The 16,576-nt window shown below is 30.8% G+C and overlaps 1 protein-coding gene across 5 annotated transcripts in view; it reads right to left on the reverse strand.

Annotated features, from left to right (window-relative positions):
• Positions 1 to 16,576, reverse strand: part of LOC126745987 (serine/threonine-protein kinase mig-15) — a 162,158-nt gene that overhangs the window by 64,963 nt on the left and 80,619 nt on the right. For 3 of the 5 annotated variants that reach the window (XM_050454069.1, XM_050454070.1, XM_050454068.1), the window contains one exon: positions 2,330 to 2,570. The exons of the other annotated variants lie outside the window; for them this stretch is intronic. In XM_050454069.1, coding sequence (XP_050310026.1) covers positions 2,330 to 2,570 — 241 coding nt within the window. The remainder of the gene's footprint in view (positions 1 to 2,329; positions 2,571 to 16,576) is intronic. 5 annotated transcript variants of the gene reach the window in all.

The raw sequence follows: 16,576 nt of genomic DNA on the forward strand, positions 1-16,576 counted from the left end.
GGCGCAGATTTACAAGAAATAATTGTCCTTCTAACGTGACCATTTTCCCGTAACTGATTTTCAATTTGGCTGACAGTACCTTGCGATATCGGTGGTAAATCAGGATATATGTTTCTGAATAAGTCCATAATTTCCTTTTGGGTTCTTGATTTATCGCCGTATCCAATCATCATTAAGATATCAATCTTGTGCTTTTCGGTTTAATCGGGCATTGCGTTTAAAATAAAAAAAGTACTTACATAAATGTGATTATTTGACTTATAATGATCAATCAAAAAGTAAAAGACTTTACACTCTAGACACGTCTTTTAACATTAAAATTTACTACTTTTAATGTTTAAACAAATATGGAATGCCATTTTTCCAAAAAAAATTTTACAAAAAAGCAATACTCTTAAATTATGTGATTCGAAAACCTATTCACAATAATGTGCAATTTTACAGTATTATTCAGTGAAACCAAGTGGTTTAAAATTTTTAAATAAAAAATAATAAATTACATATCTGGGAAACTACAAGTCACAAGAAATTGAAATTTCGCAGTTTAGTACAGTCGATATGCTATTTAGAAATAACCAATAAAAGCAATTAAAAAAAAATCATCGATAACATTATATGTATTTCAATTTTGGGACACATTGTATATTAATTTCTATATAAAGCGTAAATAATGTTCAAAGCGCTTTTTAAGTACGTTTAGGATAATATTAAATAGTAAATGGACTACATTTTAAACGTTTGTTCAAAAACTTTTTGAGTAAAACAGATTTTGTTGTTTATATTAAATTAAAAAAAAAAATATTTTAATAATCTTGAAAACGGTTTATCACATATACTTGAAATTTTGCAGCTATGTATAATTTGATAGGCTCTTCAAATAATACGCAATAAAAAATTAGGGCTGCTATTTAAAAAAATCGTCGATGATGTCATATCTTATTTTTGGTATTTGATACACATTGTATAACTTTGTTTTCAACAAAAAAGAGCGCAACTAAAAATAAAAATCGAGGGATTCGAGGATTTTTTTGAGAAAAAAAAAGTATATATTGCATTTATTCCAAGTTACAGACTCACACTGTATTGGTGATAATATTAAAACACCTAAGGGTATTAGTACAAAAGCAAACTCGACTGAATGAATTGGTTAAAAAAAGCCTTATTTACCTCTCTCTCAATTAATTCTATACTTCTAGCAAATATACTAACTATCTTCACCTATACTATATAAACCATTATTAATCCTACAAAAAATTCAACCAAATCTATGGTGTATTTCAAATTACGAGACAGTATAACCACTAACCAAAACTCTTTATTTTTACTCTGGACACGTGTTTCTCTAACGATGTTAGCATCTTCGGGAGAAGATTAAAACCTGTTTTGCGACGATGTTACCCTCTTCAGTTAGACACGTGTCGAGAGTAAAAATATAGAGTTTTGGTTAGTGGTAAAACTGTCTCGTAATTTGAGCATCACACCAAAGGTCCCAACCATAGGACTATGGTGTATTTATTTAATCCGTTCAAACAATATAATTGCTTTCTCAATTTGATATTTGGAAAGGAGGATTTTAAAATATTTATAAATTATTAGACACCTGTTAAATAAAGATAATATTAAAATCTAAATAAAATGGGTATAAGAAAAAATGATATTTAAGTGGACTTTAAAAATATATCAAAATATTTTAATTTGCACTTAATATTAATATGTATGGGAACCAAATTATATGCCCCGGGAGCGTAAGGGTTATAATGGTATTTAATCAATGCCAAAAAGAACTGTAAAACAGAATTTTTTTTGACTTATGATTTATTGGTTTTTAAATAATTGTATTAAAGAATCTACAAAAAATATCTTTAATAGGATTTATTATAAATTAAGGTTTGTCGGAGTAATACATGGAAGGTCTCGCCGTTTAGAAATGTCCTTTAACTATCCTAAATATAGATATTTATAATTTTTTCTGGCTTGAAAACGGAGTTATGTAATAGAGTTGAAAATAAGGTAATTAAAATAACGTTTTTAAAAACATATATTACGCTATAACGTAAAAACCATTGCACACTTTCTTATTTGCTATCTTTGCATATCTTTTACCTAATTTAATATTAGTTTAACTAGCAAATAACTATAGTAAATATATTAATAACCAACCTAAACCCATACCCTTTGTAAAAAAGAAAACCAATGATCTACAATCGATGCGACTATCATCAAGCTCTAAAGATGAATTAAACTGGTTAAAAATGAGGTAGTTAATGACAAAAATACAATCGATGTTATGAAAAAAGCACCCGGAAAGCAGCAGAAAGCCAAACATTACCTGGATAAAAGAAAACTCGTCCCCGTCGATCGACTGAGATCCACCCGATATATTAGATACATTCAAAGAATGGATTTCGATCGGTTTGGAATTTCTCCTACGCATGCTCTCCGCTTCTCTAGCGAATTGATTTTCTACTTCTTTTCTACGAGCTTCTAGAGTTTCTCTGATACTTCGGCGGGCTTCTGAATGCCTCAGTACTATATCTGATTCTGTTTTTTCTCGCCGGGGGCGCACTAAACTGTTTTGTATAAATAGTAAGTTTCTGTGGCAATATCTCATATATTGTTGTGGTTTTTTTTTACAAGAACGAAATAAGTTATGTGTCATAAGATGTATGTAATGATTAGCAATATTTAAATGATTTTCTTAAAATACCAAGGTTTATCTTTCAGCCGTGTTTACTGGTTTTGATCTCTATTATTCTTCAACTAATTCGTGTTTAAAGATAGAAAATGCTGATGTTTCATGTCCTTATGAAAAAAGTTAATAAATGTTTAACATTCATGGATGTCATTATCTAAACCAGTGATGGGCAAAGTACGGCCCGCCGAGGGTCCATCAATATGAATAGTATATGGTCCGCTACAATTAGGTTTTGACAATCGAGAAGTTTAAAGTAGATTCTAATTATAGTAGAATAATAAATGCATAGTCTATAGGTGTATACTCATTAAAAATGAGTGGCGGGGGCTAGTAAACTTAAACGCCAACTGTCACAGACCGAGCCGCACGTTTTATGTCTATCTTATTGATGCTTATTCGCATAACGCTTTACATTCATAATTTTTTGAAAAAATAAGCACTAATTTTAAGATAATGATGTATGTAAAAAAAAAGTGGATTCCGAGTGTCGTCGGTTTAAAGAAGAGTGGACTTGGAAATACTTTTCTACGGAATACAATGGTAAACCAACATGTCTTATTTGTTAAGAAGCAGTGGCGGTATTTAGAGATTTTAATCTTGCTCGCCATTTTAACACCAAACATCTAAAAACTAAATATGCTTTGATGGATGACTATCTGCTGCATCTCTATTGAATATCTGCTCAATGGAATCTGTTTATAAAGCAAAATACTGCTCAAAAGACTTCTACACGAAAGTACGGATAGAAGTGACACTGCACTATTATTAATCTTCATTAGAGGTGTTGGTGACTAATTTAATATTACTGAAGAGCTAGCTTGTTTGCAATCGATAAAAGGAAAAATGACCGGGCAAATAATTTATGACGAATTTTTCGAAGGCCTTCAAAATTTAAATACCCCAATTTCAAAATGGTTGGAAAAAACTCGGGATTTTTAGGTATTTTTCGGGACCAGAATCCTTATCACGATCCTCAAACGACCGGGCAAACAATTTATAACGAATTTTTCGAAGGCCTTCAAAATTTAAATACGCCCATTTCAAAATGGTTGGAAAAAACTCGGGATTTTCAGGTATTTTTCGGAACCAGAATCCTTATCACGATCTTGTATTTTTACATTGTATAATTCATCAGGACGTCCTTTGCAAAGCTGCAACATATATTACCCATGTACTTAAAGTGGTTTAAAAACTAATTAATATGATTCGATCTCGGAGCTTGCTTCACCAACAATTCCAAGAATTTCCTGTTGAAGTCGACGCAGATTATTTTGATATTCTTTACCACACAAAAGTAAGTTGGTTAAGTTATGAATATACATTTTAACGGGTTTGGACTTTAAAAGGGGAAATGAAAATTTATTAAAGAATAAATCAGACAAATGGTCTGATTTTCAGATCTTCGAAGACAAAGATTGGCGTACCGATTTTGCATTTTTTACCGATTTGCTCGAACCCTATAATAAATTAAACAAATAATTGCAAGGAAAGAACCAATTTATAGATGAGACTTGGGGTTGTCTGAAATCATTTAAAACTCAGCTTTTTCTATTTTATAACTGCATGGCGAAGAACGATTTTTCTTTTCTTTTTGAACTCATTTTTCGCGTTTAAAATCCATGTCACCTATGTGTGAGAACAAACTAAAAGAATTTAGTCAATCGTTGAAAAAACTTCACACAGAATTTGAAACTAGGTTTCAAGATTTTAAGAACATTCAGTCATCGCTAGATATTTTCTCGATGCCGTTTAATGTAGACCCGGAAAATCTATCTCCAGAATTGCAGTTGGAAAATATTGAAATGCAGTGTAGTACCCATTTAAAGCTATTGTTCTTGAATTCAACAAAACTAGATTTTTATAGAGCACCGCCGAAAGCTTTTTCCCAAAGATGATTGCTCACGCCTAGAAAATTATGGCGATGTTTGCGTCGTCTTATGTGTGCGAACAGACTTTTTCGACCATGAAATTGCGGAAAAAACTCAATCAGAAACCGATTGACTGATGCACACCTTGTCGCACTGCTGAAAGTTGCCTTGTCACAGCTGGAACCTGTTTTCGAAAATATTATGGAAGATCAAAAACAATTCCATGCACTGGTACCATGGCAGTGAATAATAGAAGCACTTCGAACAAAAGTTAAAATAAAAATTATTTAAGGTAAAAAGAAATTTGTAACATTTATCTGTAATGCTGTAGTGTTTTTATAATATTATGATTAAAAGATTTAACACAAAATGTATTTTTTCTATAATTCTGGCCCTCTAGAATTTGTTATAGTTTGTGGCCCGCCAGTAAACAAGTTTGCCCACTACTGATCTAAACGTTGTTTGTTTGTTTTAATTTATTATAAACTGCAATATGATATTGCTTTTTTAGTTGCTGTATGAGAGCTTATAAAAGATTACTATACTAATTAATTAAATAATCATTTATTTAGATACGTTATACCAATTAAACCATTGTCACCAGAATTACACTATATTCTTTAGAAAAAGAAGTTACAAATTCGGAGCTTACTATTGGGATCTCTGTAACTATAGATTTTTTTTTCAGGTATAAAACTTAAAATATTTCGAAAAAATAACGATCTCTGTTTATCTGTATATCGAAAGCTGATATAATAATAATAGCAAATTAGGAATGAAAAGCAGGAAATAACAATTGACAATCGTTATTATTGTACCAACAGTCACAGTACACAACACATGATGACCACGGTGTTTATTGTGTTGCCTATGCATAACCTTATCTCGCTGGTCGGTTCCAATCGATTGTTAGTCGTGTTTACTCTCATTTATGGAACGGAATTGATCGTGCATGGAGTGTTTCAAGGTTATAAAATAGTTTTGTGTTCATTTTATAGTTTGTGATATTTTTGCTTCAAAAATAGCAGGTAAGTATTTCAACAGATGTATATATTCTGTCTATTGTAAGAAACGGTCTGCATTTTTTTTTAATGGACTTTCTGTGATCAGCTTTTGTATGGTTCCCCCCAGTAACCACTAAAAAGATTTGACTTTTTTAAAATATAGTTTTCTTGTCTGCCATTCGATTCCCAATCTTGGTCATGTGTGTGAAAACTACAATAGACGTGGTAAATCATATTTTCTATGATGAGGTTATGAATGATGAATCGCTACCGCCTGATGGTCCGAGCAATAACGACGAAATTTTTGACATCGAAAATATGAATCTTACTATCGAAAATAACGACGTTGCTGCTAACGATTTACACTGGGACAGCGATGATGACATTCCGCTCGCCAGACTACCCTACGTCTTGCTTCTAGATTATTGGACTAACGATATTTCTAACAGTAACAAAGCAGGTAGGTTCACAGAATCAACTGTTCCAGTATTGCCTGATAATATCGAGACTCCGACTGATGTATTTTTACATTTGTTTCCCGAAGATTTCATCACCCATGTAGTTTTTCAGACGAACCTATATGCATTTCGGAAATAAGGTGAAGGAAGAAATTTGAAACCAACTACTGAAAAGGAGCTTAAATTTTTTTGGGAGTTAATATTCTAATGGGTTTGAAAAAACTGTCAAGCGTCAAAGATTACTGGTCCTCTGATAAGGAAATGATGGATTCTTTTATTACTTCCGCTATTTGTCGAGATAGATTTGCTTGGTTGCTAAGTAATATTCACCTCAATAATTATTTATTTCAAACAAAAAAAGGTGAACAAAATTACGATAAGCTATATAAGGTAAGACCATTACTTTCTAAGCTTCAAGAAACATTTATGTCTTCCATGAATCCTAACGAGTTTCAAGCCGTGGACGAGAGCATAATAAAGTTCAAGGGGCATAGTAGCTTCCACCAGTAAATGCCAATGAAGCCTATCAAGGGAGACTACAAAGTTTGGGTCCGAGTGGATTCAACAGGATACATGTGCGAATTTGAAATTTATACTAGTAAAGTTGATCAAGTCACAAAAACAAAATTGGGTCATAGAGTTGTCACGAATCTCACTCAGACATTGGTAAACAAAAACCACAAAGTTTTTTTCGACTATTATTTTATTTCTGTCGAACTTCAAAGAAATTTACTAGCAGATAAAATCTACTCTTGTGGAACTATTCGAAAGAAGCGGAAACATTTTCCCAAACTCAAAGAAACAAAGGCATGAAAAGGCGTGGAGCTGAACTCAAATGGATAGACCGCCGAAGTGTTCTAGTTCTAGGGAATTACCGTGATCCCTCTACTATGGAAACTACTTCCAGAAAAAATAAGAATGGTTCTTCTGAAGATGTAAGATGTCCAAAGATGATCCTTGATTACAATACTCATATGGGCTATGTTGATCGTTTTGACATGATGAAAAGTCTTTATCAAGTTGACAGAAGGTCTCATAAATGATGGCATCGGATTTTTTTTTACTTCCACACTTCCTCATTACTGCCACCGTAATGAATGCCTTTGTTCTCTTCCAACAAAGATGTGACTGTAAAAGCATATCACTAAAACAATTTCGAATGGCTGTGGCGCGAGGACTGATCGTTATTGTTGGACCTGTCAAGCGCAAAAGATCTTCACAACAACATTTGTCTCCAAGAAATTTTAAATAGGTTTTACCATACGAAGTGCGTTATGAAAATTCTGCTCATATGCCTCCAAGGCCTACCTAACTTCGGTGCGCTAAATATAGTACCTTAACAGATGTTCATGGAACCATTTAGAAATGCTCAACTTGCGAAGTTGGGTTATGCCTAAATAAAGAAAGGAATTGTTTCGCATTGTTTCACACAAAATAATGGACTTACATTAAATCATTTTAAGTTATAAATTAGAAAAAATATCTTAATTTATTATTTACTTAGTTCCTAGTGGTTACCATTAGTAACCCCATCCTGCAGGATAATCGTGTATATTTTTTATTTGTTTAAGACTTATTTAAACCTAAGCTTGTGCCAATAAACACGTTTTTATAAAGAAATCTTATTATTCTCTATTTTTATAATTTTCCAATTAATTTCGGCCTCACAGGGTTAAATTAAGTTTAAGATAACATTTTCTAGTGAGGAACACAATGATATTACGGTTAGGCTGTCTTATTCTTGAAATAGAAAGTTAAAAATAGCCTTAAGCAGGTTTTTATCAGAGAAATAGTAGAATTAGCATAATATCAAATAAAAATTTAAGGGCGCATGGACATTTGAAGAATTATATTTATTTAATTAAAATAATCCATCAGAAAGATTCTAATCAAGGAAATCCAATATTTAAATCATGTTAAAGCTTGGCTTTAAAGCCAATTTAGATTGATAAGTTAAAATTCATCAACTGACGTGTGTTTAATGGAAATAATTAGATTCTAGAAAAATAATTCAACAGCGAATAGGCAGGTACTGAGGCAAGTGCATTTTGCCCTTAATTTTGGGAAAGAATAATTGTTAAGGTGAAAGTGAAGTTTAGGACCTGACTAAGTATCAGATCATTATCTTCTTTAAGAAAAAAATTACCGGATTTATTAGAGGAGGTCCCTCTAGCCATATTACCTATCTCCCCTGTGTCCCCTATATCCTCTGTTTTCCCTAAGATGGAGCACTACAACAGCCTATGGGACCAAGGATATGAGGGAGTTGTTAAATACTGAATTAACCCATCAATGCATGGAAAATAGAGGATAGAATAAATAGCCAGCGACATCTCACGGTTAAATGCCCTAGATTTTATATGGAGCGGATTAAAAAGTAAAATGTACAAATAAAGCAAAGGAACTTTGACACTAAAAATTCTAAAGATTTTGATTTACCAGAGGGTTGCATAATGCATAAACCACCTAAATGTTGGCACGAGATCATCGACTGGCACTATTAGATTTAAATCGTAATTGTAATAATAAAAAATAAATGCAAAATATTTTTTTATTTTTTTAAAAATTTGGCAACGTTTCTCTTACTAGCAGACGCGTGCTCCTTAAAATTAGTAAGGCTGGCCTTTTGTATGTTACAAGTGACGCCCTTAACAAATAAGATAAGTTTTTAGCTTTTTCATAAGAAAATTACGTTTTTTAATTGTAAATAATGTAACAAATTATTAGACTTTTATGGATCCTATAATTTTCTTGTTAAAAATTTAATGATTGGCATGGGTGCCTAAATATAGACAGGTTATACATTTTTAACATTATATTTTTTTAATTTAAATAAATAGAAAACAAATTTACATTTATTTTATCTTTTGCATTAAGGAATAATAGCCATAAATTTAGTAATCATATGTATTAAATGTATGATAATATCTCTGTATGTAAATATCTAAAAAATTATATACTTTCAAGTGTAATTTACTTTTTACCCCGACTTAGATACCGCAGATACCAAAAGTGAAGAAACACACAAAATATTCAAAATCTTACACCGGAGATCTGCTTCAAAAGGCATTGGCTGAAGTGAGAAATAGTGTACCAAAGCAATTGCTATGGAATACCAAAGCAAACGCTTCAATATCGTTTAGGTCCCAAAATTTTAAAACCAGAATTTTGACAAAAGTAGATATCTAACAAAATACGAAAAAGACTGGTTCAATGAATTTTAGATAGCTACAGAAAAGGTTGATCAGGCTTCTGTAAAGAACTTCTAGGATACATTCCCATTTAAAAATAATATTCCTGGTGACCATTGGAACAATGTAATTGGAAATATATGAGGCTGGTTTTCTGAAATAGAAATCATAAAGTAAAAAACCGGTTTTCCGTTTTAAGTGACTGAAGCAGGGTTCATTTCAAACAGCTTTCATTTCAAAAGCACTGTATATAGTGCTGCATATTTGGTGTCAACAATTGGAGATATGTGATAACAGGTCTTAAATTATTAACAAATTAGGAAAAATAACTTTTATTGTCATAGTGCTGAATTTATAATTTTAGAAATGCTTTTATTAATAACATAACCTTAGAGTGCCAATCATTAGGTAGTTTATCCTAATCAAAACTAATTTTTGATAATATGTAAATGTTTTAACAAACACATAGTAAGATTTAACTTTCTTAGTATAGAATTCTTCTTTATCAAATTAAGTTTCTTTTATCCTTTTTGCTAAAAACATTCATTACTAAATTAAAAAAAAATCGACAGAAACTCCGTGAAAAAAAAAATCAAATGCGATATTTATATCACAATAACCTGCAACACTTAATAAAAATAAAAACAGTGTTGTACTACTAAAAACTAATTTAATAGAGCGTCCATAAGAAAAAAGGTTCATGATGATATCCAAAAGGAGAAACGTCGTTGCAAAATCATTGGATAACCAAGAAAAAATGGTTTGAAAACAAGGTCAGGAGAGTTAACAATGATTTTTAGAAAATTCGTTTTTTTTCGTATAAATGCAGAATTTTGACGATTATTTTCACCCGATATGACTGAATTTAAACTTTTTTGTCAATAGTTACCGAGATTCCAATAGTGAGATTCGAATTTATGAAGAGATAAAAGATTTTTGAACAACAGCAAAGATGGATTACATTTTTTCTTGTCTGTTCATATTATAGACGTTGGATTGATCGAGATGTAATAGGTTTTATTAATATAAAAAACTTTTACGTCATTACTAACCCAATCCAATCCATACATAAAAAAACAATATAATTAATCACAACTTTTTGTGTGTTGTTTTAGTGACCCAGTCCAATTTTTTTAATTTTTAAGGGTTTAGTTGGATAAATGGTCAAAAAATAATCCAAGCTTTTCAAATTTAATTGCCAATGTTTCGGCCTATATTAGGCCTTCTTCAGGGCAAACAGAAACATCAAAGCTCTTCGTTTAATTGTGATAAACAGAACATAGTGAGTTACTTATTTTATTGGGTATTACGTCACTTATACCAAAAATCAATTTAGAAAATACTATCTCACACGCTCAAAAATTGAAAAGGATAAAAAATAGACTTATTCACGTATTTAAAAAAAATATGAGCTCAAATCTATAATGATACCTTTTGATATACAGTATTGTGCAAAAAGATAGCAACATTGAACTTTCCTGTTATATATCTTTTAGTATTTATTTTATAAGTAAGGTTTATATATTATTTACAAGAATAGTTTGAGCCTGTTTATATTTTCATATTATCATATTTTTTGTATCATAATAAATAAAACACCAAATTGTTTTATGCAAATTTATTATTCAAAAATATAGCAACAAAAAATTTTGATTCTAAAAAAAATATAACCCAACTAAATTAAAATCAATTCAATATTTCGTGTAGTACCCCTTCTCCTTTATAACATCTGCACATCGTCTTGGCATGGAGTCAATTAATTTCATAATATAGTCATTGTTCACTTCTTTTCAAGCCTTTTCCACTATTTCAAAGAGAATATTTGTATTAGAGCATGTTAGGTGCCTGATTTTGGTGTCAATGTAATGCCATAAATTCTCTATAGGGTTTAGGTCTGGAGATTGAGATGGCCAGACCATTACATTTATTTTTTCATCGAATAGCCACCTCTTAACAAATTGAGAAGCATGTTTTGGATCGTTGTCATGCTGAAATATGGCTGTTACTGGCATGACTTAATCCATACATGGCACTAAATGTGTTTGCAGAATGTCTTTGTACATAAAACGATCCATTTTGCCCACTATTCTTACTATGGGTCCCATGCCACGAGCCGAGAAACATCCCCATACAAGAATATTTCCCCCTTCATGTTTAACTGTGGGGCAAATGTACTTTTTGTTTAATCTTTGTTCACTGGGGCGTCTGACGTACATCACTACATCAGTCCTGAATAAATTATACTTAGATTCATCACTAAATACGACTTTCTTCCAATCAGCTACAGACCAGTGGACATGAGATTGGGCAAAGTGAAAAAGAGCCTTGACGTTCTTCTTTGAGAGTAACGGTTTTTTGGCGGGGCGACGAGCAGGTAAGTTGGCATCAAGTAATCTTCTCCTTACGGTACTGGAACTGAGGTTTACTCCTCCACCCTCTTTTAATTTTGCCAAAATTTGGGAAGGAGACAAAAAAGGATTTTTTTGGAAATTCGTAGCAGCTGCCTAACCATCCTCAAATTTGTTTTTCTGGGTCTACCAGGAATGGGCGCCGCACAGTGTTGCGCCTAATGGACAAAAGTCCAAAAATAAAAGTCGGTCGATAATAAAATTAAGTACCGTACTATTTACAAAATAGCTGCAGACACTTATCACAAATATTTTTTTTTTTTATAAAATGCGTGTAAACAACGCAACGGAGCTCCGAAACTTTATCATTTAATTTGTTTATTTTGTCGCCATATAAAATACCCACACTTTAAAATAAGTATTTCTCCGGTTCTGTGCGTATAAGTAGAAAATATTATATTGTGTTATAGTGACCAAAGGTGCTTAGTTACATATAGGTATGTACTGATTTATACTCACTTATTTAATATATTAAATACTAAATAAATGAAAAAATAGCAATATTTTAATATTAAGCTATCTTTGAGAAAACTTTTAAAAAAATGTCCGCATATGTCCTCTACAATTTTTTGTATATTAGTACCTCAACTAGTGTACTTTATTACACTATGTTGTTTTCCTGCCCCAAACTGCCCCTTTTTTAGTTCTTAATTTTTTTAGATATGGCTTACACTATACCAAAAAGAGTTTTATTTGAAGAATGGTTGGTAAGCAATCAAAATGATAAGGAAAAAAATATTTTTTTGAAAATCAAATCAATATTAAATCTTGATGAAGATATCTGCAGTGAAACAGAAAGCCATTTAATTGACCAAAGTCATTTGTTTTGTATAAAAATGAAGGATTTATGGCAGAAAAGTCATCGAACCCGCAGCCAGTTAGAAAAAAATCACAGCCAATGGCTAAGTGGATCTATCACTGTTGATATAACTGAAGTTAACCAAGGGCCTTCACTTAGTCATGTAGAAGAAAGAAACTTAGTCGGAAGGCCTCGAAAATCATTCGAAGACTCTTCTTTAAAAACAAAGAAACGGAGAGTAGAGCCTTTGCTAAAAAACTATACCGTTGAAGAATTGCGTTTCGCTACAGAACACTGTATAGATTCTTCTAATGAAAAATTTTCTTCTGAAAAAAAATGTTTGAGTACTAAGCAAGCACTGGCTCTTTTTTATGATATTGATCTGTCAGTTAGAAAATACAACACTTTACGTTCTGTTGTAAATGCGCTACATCCTGATTGCTTCCCGAGTTACCGTGCCTTACTGCAAACAAAAAAAAAATATTTACCTAATAATATTACCGTAACAGAAATATCTGCAGAAGTTGGTCTTCAAAAATTGTTACAAAAAACAACAGACAGTATCCTTAATATTTCAAATTTAAATATTTGTCAAGTGTTCAATCTAAAACTTATTTGTAAGTGGGGTTTCGATGGCAGCTCGGGACACAGTCTATATAAGCAAAAATTTGAATCGGCATCTAATACAGATGAATATATGTTTTTAACAGCATTGGTTCCAATAAAATTAGTTGATAGCTGCAATAATGTAATCTGGTCTAACCCAAAAACAAATTCTACGTTTTACTGCAAACCCATCAAGTTCGCTTTTATAAAAGAAAATCCTGAAGTTGTTCGTCAAGAAGAAAATGCCATGGTTATGTCTGTAAACGAGTTGAAAGTTTATACTACTTCAATTGAAAATAAAGATTTAAGTATTTCCTACGAGATGATTTTGACTATGTTTGATGGAAGTATAGCAAATATTTTGTCCGAAACAAACTCATGTTCAAAATGCATCATTTGTGGAGCCACTCACAAAGAAATGAACTCTGATACGGTTTTAGATAAATCTCCAGTAACCCAAAACTATCGTTTTGGCATATCAACTCTCCATTGCTGGATCAGGTTCTTTGAGTGTTTGTTGCATATTGCATACCGGTTGCCAATTAAAACTTGGCAAGTGAAAGGCGCAGAAAATAAAGCAATTACAGAAAACACAAAAAGGACCATCCAGGAGAATTTTAAGAGCAAAATGGGTCTTATAGTTGATAAGCCAAAGCCAGGATATGGCTCCACAAATGATGGCAATACTGCCAGGCGTTTTTTTCAAAATCCTGTTTTAAGCTCTCAAATAACCGGAATCGATAAAGAACTAATTGAAAAATTTCATTTAATTTTAAGAATTTTGGCGTCTGGTTGTAACATCGATATAACCAATTTTCGCATTTTGCTAAATGACACTCGTAGGTTATACTTACATTTATATAGCTGGTACTATATGCCAAGTTCGGTGCACAAAGTTCTTGTGCATGGCTGTGACATAATTGATTTTTTTGAATTGCCTATTGGGCAACTTGCGGAAGATGCTTTAGAAGCAAGGCACAAAGAATTCAGAAAAATCAGATTATGTAACAGCCGAAAAACTTCACGGGTAAATGCCAACACCGATATAATTTCAACTCTTTTACTGACCTCTGACCCAGAATTATCTTCTTATAGACAATCTACTAAAAAAAATAAAAATATTTTGTATGATAATAAAATAAAAGAGTATATAATTATTGAGAATTCTCAGAACACACTGGTAGAATCTGTTTTTGGCTTAGAGCTATCTAGTTCCTCAAGTAGTAATGATGATCAGTCTGACTAGATTTTTGACTTATTTTTCTGAACTTTTTGTCATTTATGAAAAATAGAGGTAATGTAATATTTAGTACACTGAAGACTTGTTTTTTTTTTTCAATATTTTTAAGCAAATACTTTTGTTTAATTTGTAGTGTGTAATATTTAGCATATAATTATTGAAAGCTTGTTTTTTGAGCAAATACTTTTATTTTATTGTTTGTTATGAGACAAATATAAATTAATTCAGTTATTTTATTATTAATTGCTTTTCTAATTTGGGCGAGGAAAGTTGTGAGCAAACTCTTCTTGTTATATTTTTAACATTATTTTAGTAAAAAACTTCAAAAGAGTTAAAAAAAAAAAAATACAAAGTTTACTTTTTTATTTTAACAGCTTATTTTAATTTTGTCCAATTACCCCTATACCACGCAACACTGTGCGCCGGTGCAGCTGTTCCAGTAAGGCGAAATTTTTTGCAAACTCTGGATACGATTGACCTGTGAAGCCGTAAGCTTCTTGCAATGTCACTCTGCCTAACACCATTTTCGTAATGATTCACAATAATTTTTCTTACATCACCAGAGACGGTTTTTGAGCGACCCATTTTAAGTTAATTCTGAGATTCAAAAATAACAACTTTACAGCAGGTAAATAGATATTTAACTGATAAAATAAATGCGAAACAAGAATATTGCTATATTTATGCACATTGTCTAAATAAACAAACATGAAGTTCCTTACTCTGCATTGGCATTCTTATGATATCTCGGTATATTTATAAATAATACAGAGGCGTGTACTTAAAAGTAAAGAAATAATATGGAATAAATAAAGGAGCAAATAATATTTTTGAAAACATTGCTTGTTGCTATATTTATGCACAATATTGTACTTAATTTAATTAAAGTTCAATAAGTTTTAAATACAATAATTTACTTGAGGTATAATAGATTTTTTTATATACATAGGAGCTGAGGTTTAATCTATTAATCTCTGAGCTCGTTTCTTTTTTTCAATATCTTACCTAACTTTGTTATGAATATTAAAATTAAAAACAATAAAAGCAACGAGAAGACCTACTTTTAAAAAAATGCCTAGTTTGAACCAACGTTTCGGTAGTTATATCTACTACCGTTATCAAGGCAAATACAGTTTAATTAAAAATATGAACAAAATATACTTATCTCTCAAATTTCTTTCCAGATACAAACAACATTCCAGTTTATTCTATGGTTACTGTCGAATGCACATGTTGTGTAATTTTCGATTTTTGAAAATCATTGTTTTTGTATGTAAGATTTATGTTCATTAATTCTTTTTGGTAATGGTCTACAGGTTTCAGCTATGTAAAATTTACCACAAGTACAAGGAATTTTATATATTACATTTTTATTAAATTCATTTTCATTTAAATGTTTAGTTTTTGTTAATAAATATCGTAATGTGTTTTGTGATTTAAAAATAGTTTTTATGTTAAATTTTTAGCAATTCTTTTTATCTTATTAGAAAAACCTGGAATGAATAGTAAAATAAAATTTATCGTAAAAATTGGTTGATTCAATTTTATACGTGGATCTCTTTAAAGCAATTTTCCAGTAATTCTTTGAGATAGTTATTTTGTATTAAGATATTTTTAATAAAATCTTTTTCAGTTATTAAATAATGATTATTACAAATAATGTTTGCACGATCATATAAACTTTTTACCACTACTTTTTTTACCGTTATTGGATGATTAGAATTAAAATTAAGATATCTATTAGTATGAGTTGTTTTAAGGTAAATTCTACTTTCAAAATTGTGTAAATTTTTTTAATTAAAATATCAAGAAAAGGAAGCTGACCATCAGCTTCCTTTTCAAGAGTAAATTTTATAGTAGATTCTTTAGAGTTAATGTAATTTAAAAATATTATAAGATCTATTTCGTTATGGTGATATATTGAAAAAATATCATCAATATATCGCCACCATATTTTAGGTTTTTTATCAAATATATTAATAATTTCAGATTTAAAATTTTCCATAAATATATTACTTAAAATTGGTGAAAGAGGAGAACCCATAGCCATACCAAAGTTTTGTTGATAAAATGTATTATTGTATTGGAAATAAGTAGTTTTTACACAATAGGTTAAAAGTTCTAAAATTGTACTAACGCTTAGTGTTGAATGTTCTGCTAAATTATCAATTTTTAAAGTTTTGAAAACTGGATCATTAGTAAAAAGACTAACAACATCAAAAATAACCAATAGATCATGAGGGTTAAAAGAAATTGTAGAAAGTTTTTCTAAAAAGTGTTGAGAATTTTTAATGTAAGAATCAGAAT

This window comes from Anthonomus grandis, chromosome 16, assembly GCF_022605725.1.
Source record: "Anthonomus grandis grandis chromosome 16, icAntGran1.3, whole genome shotgun sequence".
NCBI classification, from domain to species: domain Eukaryota; kingdom Metazoa; phylum Arthropoda; class Insecta; order Coleoptera; family Curculionidae; genus Anthonomus; species Anthonomus grandis.